General features: G+C 41.9%; 1 protein-coding gene across 2 annotated transcripts in view; it reads left to right on the forward strand.

The window, feature by feature from the left end:
• ARHGAP10 (Rho GTPase activating protein 10) overlaps window positions 1-13,871 on the forward strand; it is a 1,033,471-nt gene that overhangs the window by 340,505 nt on the left and 679,095 nt on the right. For both annotated transcript variants that reach the window (XM_085641636.1, XM_085641637.1), the window contains exon 3: window positions 10,581-10,642. In XM_085641636.1, coding sequence (XP_085497762.1) covers window positions 10,581-10,642 — 62 coding nt within the window. The remainder of the gene's footprint in view (window positions 1-10,580; window positions 10,643-13,871) is intronic.

Below are 13,871 nucleotides of genomic sequence, written 5' to 3' on the forward strand. Positions count from 1 at the left end.
AAGGTCAGACCACCGGGCCTTAAAGGCAACTACATCATCTACCTTTCGGACAGATCGCCACATATCCGGTGGTAGAATAAGGCCAAAGAACAAATCGATATCTGCTAAAGTCATAACACAAGAATTCAAGGCCCCCTCGACTTCTTCGTAGAAGGCCGCTGGATTCTTGCGGGGGTCAGGCAGCGCATTCTTCAATGCCATAACATCAGCCCTATGCCATGGAGTGTAAACCCAATTATACACAAAATATCCCTTAGCATCGGCGGAGGTAATGTCCGAGCTAGTCCCCGCTCCTTTAGGAGGAACATACAAAGGCGCCGCCTCTCGCATTGGCTTAGCATGCACTAGATCGCTCTTATCTGATTGAGAGGTGGATGAGTGGCCCTCTGTTGTGCACGAATCCGATTGCTTCTCCTCCCCTGCTCGCTGGCGCGCTTTCTCTTTAAAGACCAGCACCTCGTCCCGCAAGGCGAACAGCCGCCGAGCCATATCTGGAGCCTTAGAAAAAGAGAAAACACCATTACGCAATGCTTTAGCATCCGATGACACTTCGTCGGGCTCAAAAACACCAGAACGTTTCCGGAAAGCATCAATCACTTCCTCCGCAAAATGACCCAGAAAATACAATTTATCTCTCTCCTGCCACGGCCCCCAAGTATGGAATAATTCCTCTATGGATATCTTGCCGTTAAGTGCACGGAAGGAAATTTGCCGAAGCTGAGCCATTTGCTCGGCTGATAACATGGACCGCGTATCTACCTTACCCGTACCCGGGACAGAATCTTGTGGCCTCGGAGCAGATGCGCCAACATAAGGGGGCGGAGAGCGATCTAGTAAATAAAAATCATCATCAAGATTATTAAGGACAGGATAAAGTGGCTGCCGAACAGTGTATTGTCCCGAAACTTGTAGCCTACGCTCCTTCTCTTGCCTGTCCGTCTGCTCTCTGTCCTCCCGACGCTTCGCTTCCTGTGCTCGCACATGATCATTCTTCCGTTGTTCTTTATCAAACAGCGCTTTCTCACGCTTCTCTCGCTCACGCACCTCTTTCACCCACAACCGCACACACTCAAACATATCCTGACGAGCACGCCGCTTACACATACACTGTTCCACATACTCAATCTTACGTATATCAAACGATCCATACAAAGGCCATCGTAACTCAGGATCTTTTTTTGTATATTTCCTCCATACTGTGCTGTACATTATGGAAGAAAGACCATGCTTCACATACATATCCCTATTAGGAGTCCCCTCTGGGGGAGCTGGAGCAGATTCCTCGAGGTTCAACCGGTTCCCAAAACAGCAACACCACTTACGGAGTGCGCTGAAAGCAGGCATGCTCAGAAATAATGCAAAATGTGCAATATTATAGAGAAATGGCACTTAATCGTTGCGCCGTTCAAAGTTACACAGCTCCGGAGAAATCTCTCCACATTACCTGCCTATATGTGTTGCAACGCATATATATTCACAAAGACAAATACAAAATATGACTAGTCATCACAAATCAAACTCAAATAGCCAGATCAGGCTTCAAAAACTCGGAGCAAGTACCGTACACCGGTTCTTACCAATCAAGAGTCCAGATTCCAACTGCCAAGCTCCACAATCGCCCAAACGGCTTTCACGGCAAGACCGACAGAAGAGGTCTCAGTCGAGGACCGGCGCCACCCAGACGGTCAGTTCGGAAGGGAAGGAAGAAAAACCTCGGGATGCCAGGGCTAAGGCGCCGCTGGCAGTGATCACGTCCCCGGCTCAATTCCTCACCTTCGTCGCGACCAGTCCTTCGAGCATCCGAGTCGCCGATGAGCCCCACGTGACGGGCGCCAATTGATGAATACAGGCCCCAGCTAGGCCCGCAGGACACAAGGGTTTGCTCTCCTGTAATGGAATCTATAAGGAAGTTGGCACGGAAACTGCAAAGTACAAAGACAGCATTTATTAACCCTTAAGGGTGGTCCTACAATCCACACAACACTCTTCAGTATTGCATAGAGTAGCACAAAGAACCTTCGTACATGGTCCCCTTTTATACACAACAGAGGGGCTCATAAGTGGGTGGATACAACATGAGGTAAGGAATGTTACCTTTTATGGACATTTTCGATACAAGATGAATATGTGGGCGGAGCTAACACACTCCTTGAGCCCGCGAAAACATGGTCAAGCAAGGCTAACTGATAACAGATGTGGTCAAGTCTGGGCATGTGCCAGATGGACAAAGGAGCTATTTATAGACTGTTACTAGGCAGATTACAAGAGCAACTAACACAGAGGTTGGACTCTTCTCGTGGGGAACACGTGAAAGCATGACAATACAAAATGGAGTCCGAACTTCGGTCAACATAACAGAGAAAACATGATCTATAAAAGGGGAATTAATGTCTTTAGTAAATGCTTAATCACATCGTTGTTTCAATTTACAACAGTTAGAGATGAAGCTCTTGGAGAGGAACGCCTGGATTCCTTGTAGAATCATGACCGTTGGCAGGATTTAGCAGAGAGCAGAACTGATAGCAGATGAAGTCATGGGATCCATGAAAAATGCACGGGACATTATTGCACTTTGCTGTAATTCCAAAGAGAATCTGAAGGTGGTGTTGAATAATGCAATACACCAGACTATGAAGGATTGAGTGATGCCACTGAGGACCAGTAAGGGGTGCTGGGCAGGTAATTGCCCACGAGAGGGAATGTGTAGTCATGGTTGGCATCTGTAACAGAGCAGCCATTAAAAGAGAAGAAGCACACATGTTGCCTTCATCGCTCTATGCTGCAGACTGTAAACCTGAGGAGAGCTACCATTCATCAAATTGGAGAGTGGAAAGTAACTAGAAGAAACATGCAAGCTCAATACAGAAGGTGCGTGGAGCACAATTTGTGAGCACAATAGTCAAAAAGAACAAAAAATAAACTGAATGAGACCAATGGGGACCTGTTTACAGCACATAATGTGAAAGCTAAACATACAAAATGGTTACCCTTTGGCACAGGGTGCCTTACTACAGGTCACAATTCGACCTCCCTTGATCGGAGAGACGTAGCCATTCCTTGCTTGGAGAGCACATTTGATAAGGTCAGTGATCATGTAACTCGACAAAGAGAAAATACCATGAAATAAGGGTTATCAAGCCAGATAAGCAAAGCAGCAAATGCAGGTCACACAACTTGAGACTAAGATGACCAAAAACACTATCCTAGAAGAACATTGTTGCAATAAATGAGCTCCTTAAGGATTTTTGTCAGGCAGTTTCAGATTGGAGTCATTGGTCTGTCAGCTGGACTGGATGGTGAGCAACCCACATTGACTATGGCAAAGTGAGACCTGAAGATGCCCGATCTCAACTCGCATTTAGGTGGAAGTGGAAACTGCTTAAAAGAGTGTAGGGGATAGACCATGGTTTTCATAGTCACAGACCTCCAGGATTGAAAGAGCATTTTAGCAGCAGGCCAATAAAAGTTAGACTGGAAATGTGAACAATAACTTATCCCAGTGCTTCCTGCTTAATCATATGGAATGCTAAAGGGGAAAGGCTGGGTGTAGTCAATAAGATTGTGCATCGGTAAGTGAAAACCTTTTGGCTGCTACTGAAAAAGCTTTGTGTAACACCTCACAATCATGAAAATGCCTATTGTGAGACCCTGTTAGGGCAGAAGAATTATTGTATTCAGTGTCCAAGCCAAAGTCGGTGCCCAAGACCACAGATCACTGATGGGTAAAGAGATGGATTCCCCAGCATGTTTGATTGCTCATGGAATGATAACAGACTCAGAATGTGGGAAGTTGGTTAATTTGAACATTTTACTGAACATGGTGGTAGGAAATTGACATTCTGACCAAATAAATCCAAAATAGGTAGGTACATTTGTAGTGTTTATGTAATAAAATGTCCCCCTCCACCCCAATGTTTACTCAGAAGACTAGCAGTGAGGCCATATATCGTGTTGCATGTGGACTATCTTCATTCGAGCTCATATATAATGGTTTTCTGATGCTAGAAATGTATCTTCTTTATTCAGTTGTTGCTTTATACAAAATAAAGTTAAAAGAAAAGTTGTGGTGACAAAGGTCGACACAAAGGAAACATGTACAAAGTACATTACAGTTTAGGCTAGAAGTACTAAGCGGTTGATGAAAACATGGGATCATAACTATTGGTATCATATTTATCATTATTACTACACACAATATCGACACAGAGAAATCTAAAAAAAACATAATTAATATAAGAATGACTACTTAAACGAAACTGCTATGGCAAACTCTTGTACAACGAAAGTGTATTTGATCCAACCTCCCATGATTAACCTAATCCTACACCAATACCTCTCAACAAATGGATTCCCTCCTGGACTGTAAATCTAACCAGAAATGTTAATACCCAGCATATCCCTTGCATCATTTTAGCTCCTTTATTTTAATGTGTTTTAATCAGCTAATCTTGTAATAAACAGTTTTAATTGTTTATTTTTTGTTGTATGAATCTGCAGATACCTTTATTATACCAGTTTTTGCTGCCCTGGATTCTGTGTTAAGGTTTTATTTCTTTCAGGGTTATTTGTAATAACTTAATTGTGTGTAAACACATCGCTCTTAGCAGTGATGGGCCCTTTTCATGAAACATAGGTGTGGAATAATTTCCACTAATTTAATGTTATGTTATGATGAATTTATATAGCGCACGTACACCGGATTGGTTTCTTGGCGCTACTTGGGTCAGAGACAAGGGATTTATGAATCAGTGGGTCAGTCGAATGCTTGTTTGAAAAGCCAGGTTTTTTGCAGTTTACGGAAGGCCGTGAAATTTGTACAGCTTTTGATCTCTAGGGGTAGGGAGTTCCAGTACCTTGGTCCCAGAAAGGCAAACCTTGATCCACCAAAACGCTTCTGTTTAAAGGGGGGTATTGTTAGAAGATGCTTATGGGTGGATCTCAGATTGCGGTTTGGATACCAAAATATAATGAGTTAGCATAATCAATATGCGAGATCACCATGGCAAGAATAGCTTGTAATTTTGCCTCTTGCGTTAAGAAACGACTAATTTTCTTTATTTTTCTCAATTGAAAGAAACATGTAGATGATACTGATCCTATTTGAGTTTTCATGGATAGATCATTACCGATAGTGACTCCTAGAGTTTTGGCATGCTTGGAGGGGCTCGGAGGTTGTCCTAGTTCATTTGGCCAGAAGTTGGGGGTCCAATGATTTAGTGAGCCACCCGTGAGGATCAGTTCAGTTTTGTCTGGATTCAGTTTCAATTGGTTGCTGTTCATCCAGTCACGAATGAACAGCATAGTTGTTTGGAATTCAGAGATGGAGTCCGGGGAGGCATTAATGGGGAAAATCAATTGAAAATCGTCTGCGTAGTTAAAAGTCTGGATATGTTTTTCTTTTAGTGCATGAACCAGGGGGAGAAGATACAGATTAAACAAATGAGGGGATAGGGAAGATCCCTGGGGAACTCCACATGTATTTTTAATCATGGGGGTTGAGAATCCACCAAGGCATACAGCTTGTGAGCGATCTGTTAAGAAGGATCTGATCCACTCAAGAGCAGCTCCTTTGATACCTGCGTCTCCGACACGGTCGAGCAAGATGTTATAGTCGACCGTGTCAAAGGCTGCTGATAGGTCCAGTAGTACCAGTGCTTGGGGGAGACCCTTGTCCGCCTTTTCTCTCAGGGTGTCCAGTACAGACAAGACTACTGACTCTGTAGAGTGGGCTGGACGGAATCCTGCTTGGTGGATATCCAGGTATTCAGACTGCTCCAGAAATGCTGAAAATTTTTTGGCTACATGTGCTTCCAACACTTTGGCCAAGTAAGGGAGCAGCGAGATCGGGCGATAATTAGTCAGTGTTTTAGTATCTGCCCCTGGCTTTTTTAGGAGAGGAATAACAACCGCTTCCTTAAAGGTCTGAGGCACCTGACCCTGTACTATTGATTTATTTAGAAGGGCCATGGCTGGTCCAGGACAGGTGGTAAATACTTCCTTTAAAATCCAGGGGGGACAATGGTCCCTTGGGGACCCAGACTTGACTTTAGCCAATAGGTCGTTGAAATTTTCCTGAGTTATTATAGGGAATTGTTCCAACTTGTCAGGGTTCGCCGGTTTTTTGGGGTATGCAGGACTTGGACAATGAGGGATATTCGATTTGATGGTTTTAATTTTTTCAACAAAGAAATTATTTAAAGAGTCACATATGGATTGGGAAGGAATGGGTTTAATCGTTGTTCTCTCAGGGTTGGAGAGTTCATTAACGATTGAGAAGATTTCTTTAGATCGATTAGTGGAGTTAATGATTTTGGAGGAGAAATATTCTGCTTTGGAGGCCAGTATTGCTTTTTTGTACAATCCTCGTATGGTTAAATACGCAGATTTATCGTCAGATAGATATTTATTTCTCCATTTCCTTTCTGCTTCCCGCAAGGCAAGTTTTAAGTTCTTTAGTTCGGTAGAAAACCATTTCTGGGCCTCATGTCGACGAGTGTGTAGGTTTTTTTTTAGAGGAGCATGTTTATTACTGGCTGTCAGCAGCCAGTTTGTAAGGGCATTCTCGCTAAGCTCAATGGAGAGTTGGTCCGCGGGGACGGTGTTGACCAATGACTCCAAGAAGAGATCTTTGTCAATGGTCCTCCAACTCCTGCGTGCTTCAGGATTTGGTGGCATCATTTTAGTGGCGGTGGAAATATTTATAGCAAATTTAATAAGATAATGATCAGACCAGATGCAGGGTATAGCTTCTACATTTGTTAAGGATAGGTTATTTGTCCAGACCTGATCGAGCGTATGCCCTTTGACATGTGTAGCAGAGGAAATGTGCTGTTTTAGGTTCAGTCCAACAAGTAAATCTGTGAGTTCCGCTGAATGTGGTCCCTCTGCTGGGTCATTGGCCCAGTAGTTGAAATCCCCAGCCATCAGTACTTTTGCATGATTAGTTACCAACTGAGTCATTTGTTCGCTTAAGAGTTTAGGAAATTGGGGCATGTTCAGGGGTGGTCTGTAAAGTAGCACCATAGCTAGAGAGGTGAGCGGGGACTCTAATTTCAAAACTAGATTGTCTGTTTGCGGTATATCTAGATAAGTAAGTGTAGTGAATTTGAGGTCTTGGTGTATGATGGCTGCTACTCCTCCTCCCTTTTTCCCCTGAGGGCGATTGGCTTGGATAATGTAAAAGTCGTTTGGCAGAGCTGCTAAAATATCGGGAGCCGAGTTTTGTGTTAACCAAGTTTCGGTTAAGAGAAGAATGTCTGGCTGTTCCGAGATCAGCAAGTTATAGATATCTAGTTGATGTTTTGGTAATGAACGGGTATTAAGATAGATAACCGAGAGGGATTTTTCCATCTGTGTTGCTTGGGGTTTAGTGGATATACCAGTGTCTGTGGGATGTTTGAATTCCACAAAGGCAGATCTCGTGTCCCTTATTCCAATCCTACAGAGTCAATCTAACGTGCGATGGTGAATTGTGAACGCAGTACAGTGGATTGTTTTTAGCTCGTCTGAGGTGTAAGTGATGCATTGGGCATTGTGAGTAGCCCCTAGCCCCTGTCGGCCGCGGACGGGCGCAGACGGGCTTGCCTTTAGCGCGCCTTCGGCGCGCTGTCGGCGCGCCCGCTGCGCTCGTCCGCTGCGCTTCCTTGCTGCTACCGGCATTAGTAGCCGTGGTCAGCCTTGGCTCCTCCCCCCACTTCCCTGATTGGCGCCCAGCAGTGGCGTGTACACCAGGAGGTGAGTCGGGCCAGCGAATACGGTAAGGTGTTTGTTTCAGCGCTAGATAATCCTTCAATTAGTGCTTTTTAAAAATAACAGCGCAAACAAAGATCAAACAGTGCTAATGCATTCAGTTTAACGTAACTAAAACATTTTAGCCTAAGCCAGATCGGATTGAACATTGATAGAAGGATTGACAAATGAGATGGAGTAAAATAGACAGTAACAATTTACTTTAGCCTCCACATGACATGGAATTGTTAAGCAGAGAAGGGTATCTTCTTGTTATCAAGCAGTGATTAGAGGTTTTTAGGTATGGTGTTTTTCGGACCTTTTGATTTTAGAAATATTATATATATCTAGCTATCTCTCTCTCTATACTATACATATATATATTTATTTTACATGTATGGGCTTTCAGCCTGCCCTCTAAAGCCATTGATCTGAGTGTCGTTTGTATTTTCTTCCACCTAGCATACAGCATGGGGCAAAAAGTCAGCCTGCTTCAACCATTCGTTAATTTCACTGTGTGTGAGGGCATTCTGTTCATTCACAATGAACACATCAACACACAAGGTAGTTCCCTAAAGCACCAAGAACATCTATGGCAATGTGTGCTTTTTGGGACCCCAAATGTATTTTTGCTTTTAGCCAGTGTTTTTTAAGTGACTATAACAAAACAAATATTGCCTAAGCCAAAAAGGGTGACAGCCAAACCCAGACATGTTGGTTTTGCCAATGCTTGTTTCAGGTGAACTTAAACCCTGCAGCAATGATCCATACTGGAGTTGAAGATGTGGAGATTTGTGTTGGTGCCAGGTACTTCACATGTAGGGTTGCTTCACAGCTGGGTTGACAATTATCTAGTGATACATTCAATGTTGCTCTCGATCTGTTTGCTGGCATGATGCTAGTCTCATGGTATGAATACAAAAACTGATGTATACCAGTTCTAAATATGGTGGCATTGAAGTGGTAAATGTAATTAATGTAATTTGCACATATTCATACTACATATGTATTACCAATGGAAACTGTTCCCAGAGGGAGAAAAAAAGACAAGCCATGTATTGACATGAATGTCTGGAGTAGAATCCGAATTATCTGATTAAAGACACATGTGGGACTATATTGATCCAATTTAAAATGACCCTCATTACCCAAAACGCAGTCTCATTTCGAAGTTGTGTGGTACCTGGAAAGAAAGCAAGCAGTTAACTCAATCTCTGTATAAAATCATTGAAGTTACATGAAAAAACAGCTGAACTTGAAGAACCAGATAATGTAGCCATGTCATAATGATTGTCGTGTTTAGAGTGATTGAATGCATATGACTAACTTACATTGTGTCGAAGTCTGTGGAGCGGTTAGGTTGCATGTTGTCCATAGGATGGAATTTTCTCCTGAAGACAACCATTTGTCCAGATTAGGAAAGGCAGTGACCTGGTTAATCCATGTTTTCTGCATAGAGAGCTAGCGGACCGCAGTGGTTGGTACGTCAGTGAGTCCATGCGATAAGTCTGATTGGACCATCAGTGCTTTGTTTTCTATATTTGAGAGAGTTAAAGAGGAAGATGGTGAATTGTATTCTCTGTATGAGTGCAGAGATTTGGTTTTCTTGATGAAAAGTCTCTTCACAGCCAGCACTGAGACAGAACGGACAACAACTTCATTGTTTTCTTCCCTCTTATTTTTTCAGGCCAGCATAAACCCTAACCAAAAGCTGGACGTAGGGAATGTGGCATACCCTCCAGTGAGTTTCTAATAGTTTTGGGCTTAGTAGCCGCCCTACTTTCTTGTATGGCTTTATTATCCCTAATTTATGGCCCTACGCTGTCCCCAAATCTTTACAGCATAATATCCTCACAAAATAGGTGCCGGGTTCTTGGAATACCTTTTGAGGAGCATTCTTTCAGTTATGTGAGTTCCTTTACAGGTCTTGTAGTTGTTAAAACACATTGTTGTTTGTTTCATTACCCTTACGGGTGCCCTTTGTCTGAGTGGCACACTTCACTGTAGGAACACATCACACGCAGTACCCAGACAATTCAGGAGGTTCATCATTATCATCAAGGACTGGATCATGTCACTGTTTCTTGGCTACAAGTTTCTCCGCATATCCTAGAGGAGCACCTGGGCAAGAAGGACACTGCCTGGCTATAAGGTGCGTGCCCGCAGATGAGTAAACAAAGGTGAAGCAGATCAAAGACAAACAAATTATTTTCTAGAAAAATAATTGTGATGGAGAAAGTAAAGGCAGTGAAAACCCTTATATTAATAGGTTATCAGGTAAGCACAAAGAATCGTTTATAAGATGCTCTAAAATTAACGCTGTATTTGATCAGGTGCCTGCAGCTGTAGTACTATTAAAGTGTATAATATTGTTTTCACTTTCAACAAACATATGCAAGATTTCTTCTTGAATTGTGGCAGGAAGTTACTGCTATTACTAGGCTTTATTAGGTCAAGCCTGAAGCACTTAAACAGAGGCTAATGTTTTGTCTCAGTGGACCCTGCTACAGGAAGAGACCAATTGTATGATCCTACGCCTCTCGCTCTTTATATGGGCAATGGATCAGGGAAATGCAGAAAGCCACCTAAGGGGACAAATCGCAAATGTATTATTAAATGAGGTGATGTTATCTTTATCTACATCTTTTCATCCAGTCTCAATGTGTGGTGGAGTTCTCCCTTTAGAGAATTATTGAACTTTATATTGCAGCATTGCCAAAGTGGTGTATATTCTATTCACTTTTCTTTTTGCTGTGCAATTGTTATTTTCAAAAATAGAAATCCGATTAAGAAAACAAGTCTGACACGTTTTATGATGAAATAATAATTAATATAATTGTTTCACATTGCAGACGCCTCTCTACGGGAATTTTCAGCCTTTTTAAGAAACCTGGAAGAACAGAGGGAAATAATGGTAGGTTGCACATTATTTGATGAGCCCGTTTGAATTAATACTGGCCAATAGAAGATTCTGTTAGATTTGTTTTGTAATATTATTAAACGTTCCTACGTAGTGGCTAGTCAGCTGTTCATTGCATTTAAGTGTATCCCTTTTTTGTAATATTATTTTTATTGAAGAGCAAATCAATATTGCATTTATTACCGAAAAATCATGTATTTCTTCGCCTTCACTCTATTTTGCCCCACGGTTAATAGTCTCTCTCTTAAGTCTGCATCCTTTCTTTAGGTTTTCTTTTCCCTACTCCCATTATTGTGTCATTTCTTAACATCCTAATCCAGTCCTTTATCTAGCTAGAAATATTTGCAACGTTTATTTAGACTGGTTTATTTCTGAAGACATGATATAAAGCAACACAGGTATATTTTCAACGCGTCACACGTTAAATATATCAAAGTCAGTTCAGCGCTGCCTCGAGAGGGAAATGCCATTCTGCTGAATCCATCCCAAATAGCAATAATTCAGAATGTCAGTCTCTTACTATCAATAACTAAGCAAAGCTAAAACCAATAATTTTACACCAGTCTGATCTACATATTCCTAGACGCTGACCAAATATGTAAAACCATACAATTGGGTGGCACAGATGGAATTTTTAGTCATGAATAAAACCACACGATGAAACTATCTAGCACTGCTGTCAAAATTGCCCTTTATAGTAACAGAGCCCAACAGTTGGGGTATTGTTGGCTAGATAAGTGGGTCTGCATCTTGGTGGCACATGAATCTATTATGCCTGTGTAACTGTGATATACAATATCCCTCCCCTAAATAATTACCAGTGGCTGAGAATAATTCAAGCTTTTATTTTCGGGAATATGACCCCTTAAGGGCGACAGTTATGCCCAGATGCACATATTGTGATCACTGGGCCATAGGACTCAAACTTTACCTCACTGATGAGTACTAAATAAGACAAAACCGGTCTGTGCTTGTTCGTGTGCTTATCTGGAGTAGAACTGGCCGGGCACATCAAGATGAACTGTTCTGTTGGAGCAGGACCAAGACTCGTTTTGTATTTATTTATTTATTTATGCGATTTTTAAAGCGCTACAATTACCCATAGGTGTCTCGGCGCTAGGAGCTATATCTGATACCAATAAAGTAGAACTCTGAGGCAGTTTTAGAGTGATTTATGAACAATCATGTCTTTGAGAAAACAGCCATGTTTTTAGCTGCTTTCTAAAGATAATCAGCGTAGGACTGGATTTTATGTTAAAAGGAAGGGAATTCCATAATTTTGCAGCTGCGATGGTAAAGCATCTGTCTCCCCAGTTAACTTTCCTTGTTCTGGGTATATGAAGCAGATGAGCAGTGTTGGAGCAAAGCATTCTGGAGGTTGATAAAGGCTTAAGTGAAATCCTAAGAAATTTTGGTCCCATGTTGTTTACTGCCTTGTAGACAATACAAAGGGCCTTGAATTTCGTCCGACTTCTGACCGGAAGCCAATTCAGTTGGTCCAAATGTCTAGAGACAGAGCTAAATTTTGGAATGCCTAATAGAACTCTGGCTGAGGCATTTTGTATCATTTGAAGTTTGGAAATGATTTTTTTTTTAGCATTGAGGAAGAGGGCATTACAGTAGTCAGTGCGTGAAAACACCAATGTCGAAATTAGTGTTTTTCCTGTAGTTGTAGGAAGATATGGGAGAAGTTTCTTTATTTTCCTTAAGATGTTGAATGATGATGATACTACAGCGTTCACATGATGATGGAAAGAAAGTTTGTCATCAAATATTACTCCCAAATTTCTGACTTTACTGACTGGTTGAGGTGGAGTCCCCATTTCCTCCGGCCACCATAAAGGAGACCACAGAGGCTGAATCTTACCAAAGAGCATGACTTCCGTCTTTGATGAATTAAGTTTTAGACAGTTGGAAGCCATCCAACTGCTAATAGCCCTCATACCATCTTTGAAGTTTGCTGCTATCTTAGAACCATTTTTATGTATGGATAATACCAACTGGGTATCGTCGGCATATGTTGTTAGGTTGATGTTATAAGCTTTTATTACCCTCGCTAAGTCCGAGACATAGATATTGAAAAGGGTCGGACTTAGCGAGGAACCCTGTGGAACTCCACAAGGATGGCTAAAAGTGGGGGAGGTAAAAGTACCTAACTTAACTGCCTGCTTGCGATCAGCCAGGAAAGAAGTAATGAGATCTCTGGCTTTGTGTTTAATACCGATGGCCTCGACACGGCCGATCAAAGTAGAGTGATCGACCGTGTCGAAAGCCGCCGATAAATCTAGCAAAATCAAGACAGCCTGTCCTCCATTATCCATGGTGGTTCTTATTTCATCTGCAGCCTTAATCAAGGCAGTTTCTGTTCCATGACCTAGTCGGAAACCGAACTGAGTATCGTCCAATAGGTTGTTACTTTGAATGTAATCAGACAGTTGTTTGTTCATGACCGATTCAAAGATTTTGGCTGGAAACGGCAGAGATGCAATAGGGCGATAGCTGGACGGTAATGAAGGATCAAGCGATGGTTTTTTAAGAAGTGGTTTAATTATAGTATTTTTCCAGATTGTTGGATATAAACCTGTTGAGAACATAATGTTACAAATGTATGTCAATGGTATTGTAATAATGTCTGGAATAGTGTTGAGTATAGAGGGGTGACAGGGGTCCAATGGGGAACCAGATTTGATTGACAGAATTAGTTTATAAATCTGGTGCGATTGTATCTTAGTGAATTCCGTTAAAACTGTAGGATTCACGTTTGATTGTGTATTGGATGATTCAATAATGTTAGAATTTGGGGTAAAATCCTTAAATATAGAAATGACCTTTTCAGAGAAAAAGTCAGCCAAAGTGTTACAGAGAGTTTGAGATATTTCGGTGGGTGGATTGGATGGTTCAGCAAGATGATTTACGACTTCGAACAATTTCTTCATGCTGCATTTGGCTTGATCTATTTGGGTGGTATAGTAAATATTTTTCTCTGTGGCTATTCTCTGCTTATAATTATGGAGTGCAGCTTTATATGTTGTTTTGTCTGAGTTATAATGTTTGCGCCAATGGCGCTCTAGATTACGGCAATGTTGTCGTTGTAATCTAAGTTGTTCAGTGAACCAAGGGGCCGAGGGGGTCTTCCTATTGTGTTTGGATGTTCTGGATGGAGCTAATGTAGAAAATGCCTCTTCGAGAATAGAAGTGTATCTAGTGGCTGCAATGTTTGGAT

Source organism: Triturus cristatus, chromosome 2_2, assembly GCF_964204655.1.
Source record: "Triturus cristatus chromosome 2_2, aTriCri1.1, whole genome shotgun sequence".
Lineage (NCBI taxonomy): Eukaryota > Metazoa > Chordata > Amphibia > Caudata > Salamandridae > Triturus > Triturus cristatus.